The sequence below is a fragment of the Arvicola amphibius genome, chromosome 18, assembly GCF_903992535.2.
Source record: "Arvicola amphibius chromosome 18, mArvAmp1.2, whole genome shotgun sequence".
In the NCBI taxonomy this organism is placed as follows: domain Eukaryota; kingdom Metazoa; phylum Chordata; class Mammalia; order Rodentia; family Cricetidae; genus Arvicola; species Arvicola amphibius.
The window spans coordinates 21,780,107-21,784,304 of record NC_052064.1 but is presented as its reverse complement, the minus strand read 5'-3'; the positions used below and the strand labels follow the sequence as shown (position 1 = coordinate 21,784,304).

At 36.5% G+C, this 4,198-nt stretch overlaps 1 protein-coding gene and 1 pseudogene across 1 annotated transcript; one reads left to right on the top strand and one right to left on the bottom strand.

Moving 5' to 3' along the window:
• On the bottom strand, positions 1-717 carry LOC119803810 (annotated as a pseudogene).
• Positions 718-739: 22 nt separating this feature from the next.
• On the top strand, positions 740-3,713 carry LOC119803837 (zinc finger protein 431-like). The gene is made up of 4 exons (XM_042054266.1): positions 740-751; positions 793-916; positions 1,116-1,176; positions 2,759-3,713. The coding sequence occupies exons 1-4, from the start codon at positions 740-742 to the stop codon at positions 3,711-3,713; spliced, it is 1,152 nt and encodes a 383-aa protein (XP_041910200.1).
• Positions 3,714-4,198: the final 485 nt, after the last annotated feature.

Genomic DNA, 4,198 nt, shown 5'->3' with positions numbered 1-4,198 from the left:
TCAAGACTGCGAGCTGTTGTAATTGGCAGTTCGGGCACAGTATTGGGCACATGGGAAACCCATCTGTTGTGCTGATGGGAATCACTTTGATCTGTCTCCCTCTAAACAGGGACTCATCTAAAAGCCAGGGAAGTCCTCACTGACTCTTTGTTTAACAATTCTACGTATGCAAACCCTTTGGCAAGGCCACTAAATTTGTCACAGACTGTAGTAACATGATCGCCTAAACACAGCCATGAAAGTGAGCTTCCAGCTCTTCTGCTGTTGCACCATAGTCCACATTGCCAACATAGATGGAACTGGCATCGGCCTGCATCTTCTCAAGATTCTTGATCACTGAGCCAGCGTTGCCTGGGGTTGTTCTCTTCTTCATCTGCTTCTCTATATCATTTTGTAGCTCCTTTAACTTCTTATCCTCTTCCTCTATCTCCCTGACTCCCTGAAGCTTTGATCACTTCTAGCTCTGGGTCCTCAATGATGCTGTCCCTGGGGTTCACCTCAACCAGTCCTGGCTCTTCCTCCTCCTTCTGGCTGCCAGGGACTCCCCAGGGTAATGTTGATCTTTCCTCTTTATCTCTCGCTGTGAATAGATATTGCTCTTATGAGGTGGTATCCCTTACAAAGGGCACAGAAATAACAGAATTGATTCTCCTTTTCAATTTCTTTCTAAAGTGATTGTTTATGTCATGGAACAAGAATGGGGAACACCAGAATCATAAAACTATACTTTCAAAGAAGTATGCATTTCACTGTCATGCTTACATTGTACACATGTGTGATATATTTACAAAGGCAGTGACCTATGATGATGTGCATATCAACTTCACTAAGGAAGAGTGGGATTTGCTGAATCCTTTCCAGAAGAATCTCTACAAAGATGTGATGCTGGAGACCTACAGGAACCTAACTACTGTAGGTAAAAATGAATTTCCTTCATGTTTCAAAATATGGAGACAACTTTTCCTTGGTTTATGATTTTGTTCTGTAATTTGTTTTAGAGAAAGAAGAATGAGGTGAATAACACAGTCATAGTTCTTATGTGCACTTAAGATAATAAGCCAATTTTTGCACAATGTTAAATAATATAACATACATATTCTCATACTGTATTTTAGGATACATTTGGGAAGACCTTAACACCGAAGAACATTGTCAATGTTCTAGGAGACATGCAAGGTAATTTTCTTTTGCAAGTTCATAACAATATCCCTTGGACAGTTTGTAATGTGTTCTGGAACTTTTAAACAAAAGCAACAGTATAAATAAGCACACCTTTAAATGCATTGATGGTTATTTAATTCTCACAAATCCATATACCTCAATTTCATGTATGTGAATTGCAAAAGCCTTCATTTAAGAAAAAGTCTCGGAAGCAATGCCTAAACAGATATCACCATTTGATTCATAGCACCATGAGAGCTATGTTGTAGAACTGCCGGTCCATTTGTTTCTAGCTACTCATGACAGAAAATGTATACACATTTCAGTGATGATGAGTAGAGCCGCAAACTTTCTACTAAAACAATAGCCCATGGTAAGCCTTTTATTACTCATATACTTTTTGTGACTGTGCTAAGTTTAATGAAAGCAGATGAGTCAAGGGTCAAGGGACAGTTGTTGTGGAGAAACCTTAATATCTATAGCACAAGTCTGTGAAAGTCAAACCTTGAGGTTTCATTGTGGAAATCTTTTATTCACTATTCTTCCTTTACTATACAAATGATATGTCACTCTTGACACAAGTGTATGAGCATAGGGATATGGAAAGGTGTAGCATCCCTCTCCTTAAGAACAATCAAGAAGAAAAACTGTAGTTCTCATGTAGAATGTACATGTTGAATTTGATCCAAAAATACAAAGTTGTTTTCTACCATCATGGTTAATACATAAATACAAACTTACATTACAAAAAAACCCCAAAACCATGAGTTCTAGGTCTATGCATATACTTCCGGATGTCTTAGTTCACTTGCCAAATGTATAATGATTCATAATATAGTAAAATTATGAATGCAGTAAAGTTGGTAAAGCACTCAGTATATGCAGTTCTCTTCAAAAATGTAAAAAATAGCCTAGAAAAAATATAGGTATAGTTATAGATGGAAAGATAAGCCATGACATAGAGGTATTTATCATCACAGATATTTTTCCAGATGCAAAATGACCCCTAATGAGACAACAAAACATGATTGTAAACAAAGTTATAAAACCTTGATATTTGATTCCTTTTTACAAGTGGAAAAAAATATGAAATTAATTCATATAGATATGAGGTTCAACAGTGCATTGAATGTGGTAAAGCTTTTACATGTGTAAATTATCCTTGCAGGATTGAAAGAAATCAAACTGCAATGATGTTTTCATTATATCCTTACTGTGCTAAAGCCCTATCTTATAACATTCATCTTCTAAAGAATGAAAAAACACATAGCGGAGAAAAATGCTGTGAAATTAAGCAATGTGAGGAAGTCTTTTCTTATCACAATCATCTTGAAATGCATAAAAAAACACACACTGGAGAGAAACCCTATGAATATAGTCAAGATAATAAAGACTTTGTTCTTTATGAAACTCATCAAAGTCATAAACGAACACATACTGGAGAGAAATCATATGAATGTAATCTGCATGGTAAGGTCTTTGCTGATCACAGTCATCTTCAAAAGAATAAAAGAATACATAATAGAGAGACACTGTATGAATATAATCAGGGTGGTAAAGCCTTTGCTCAATGCACTGTTTTTCAAACACATAAAAGAATACAAACTGGAGAAAAAGTCTATGAATGTAATCAGTGTGGTAAGGCCTTTGCTCATCACACTCATCTTCAATTGCATATAAGAACACACACTGGAGAGAAACCCTATGAATGTAATCAGTGTGGTAAATACTTTGCACGTCAGGATCATCTTCAAAGACATAAAAGAACACACACTGGAGAGAAACCCTATGAATGTAATCAGTGTGGCAAGGCCTTTGCTCAAAACTCTGTTCTACAAAATCATAAGAGAACACACACTGGAGAGAAACCCTATGAATGTAATCAGTGTGGTAAATACTTTGCACGTCAGGATCATCTTCAAAGACATAACAGAACACATACTGGAGAGAAACCCTATGAATGTAATCAGTGTGGTAAGACCTTTGCTGCTCAGAGTAGTCTTCAAAAGCATAAAAGAACACATACTGGAGAGAAACCCTATGCATGTAATAACTGTGGTAAGGCCTTTTCCCAATACACTCATCTTCAAGTACATAACAGAACACATACTGGAGAGAAACCCTATGCATGTAATCAGTGTGGTAAAGCCTTTGCACGTCTCAGTCATCTTCAAGTGCATAAAAGAATACATACTGGAGAGAAACCCTATGAATGTCATCAGTGTGGTAAGGCCTTTGCCCAGCACAGTTATCTTCAATTGCATAAAAGAACTCATACTGGAGAGAAACCCCATGAATGTCATCAGTGTGGTAAGGCCTTTGCCCAGCACAGTTATCTTCAATTGCATAAAAGACCTCATACTGGAGAGAAACGCTATGAATGTAATCAGTGTGGTAAGGCCTTTACCAAGCACAGTCCTCTTCAAGTACATAAAAGAACACATACTGGAGAGAAACCCTATGTATGTAATCACTGTGGTAAGGCCTTTTCCCAATACACTCATCTTCAAGTACATAACAGAACACATACTGGAGAGAAACCCTATGCATGAAATCTGTGGTAAATCGTTTTTTACAATCATCTCCAAATACATAATATGAGCCCTCCTGTAGAGAAACTCTGAAGTTAATTTGTGTATTCTTCAAAAACATGAGTAAAAAATCATTCTGTAGTGAAACTCTATAAATTAATTCAATGTCATAATGTTTTGTGCTTCATATTACAGTAAGGCTTTGTCTGTAATCATCTGAGAAAGCTTGTGCATATTATCATAATTTTTTGGACCTGAGGAAAAAACTGGGGGCTTATTTTAAATTGTTCTTTAAGATATGAAGCCACTTACAGTTAGTTAACCAAAACCAGTTATTGTGAAGAAAAACTTTTGATCGTGTCAACAATCTGTTTAAGCATCATGATACCTCTTTTTATTTTAGTTTGAACCAGAAAAGTAATGGATAAAACCTTATTGGTTACAGAAAGGGTATTCCAACCTTGGTCCTCAAACCAGAGCCAACGAAAAGAACTTTGCCTCTGAAT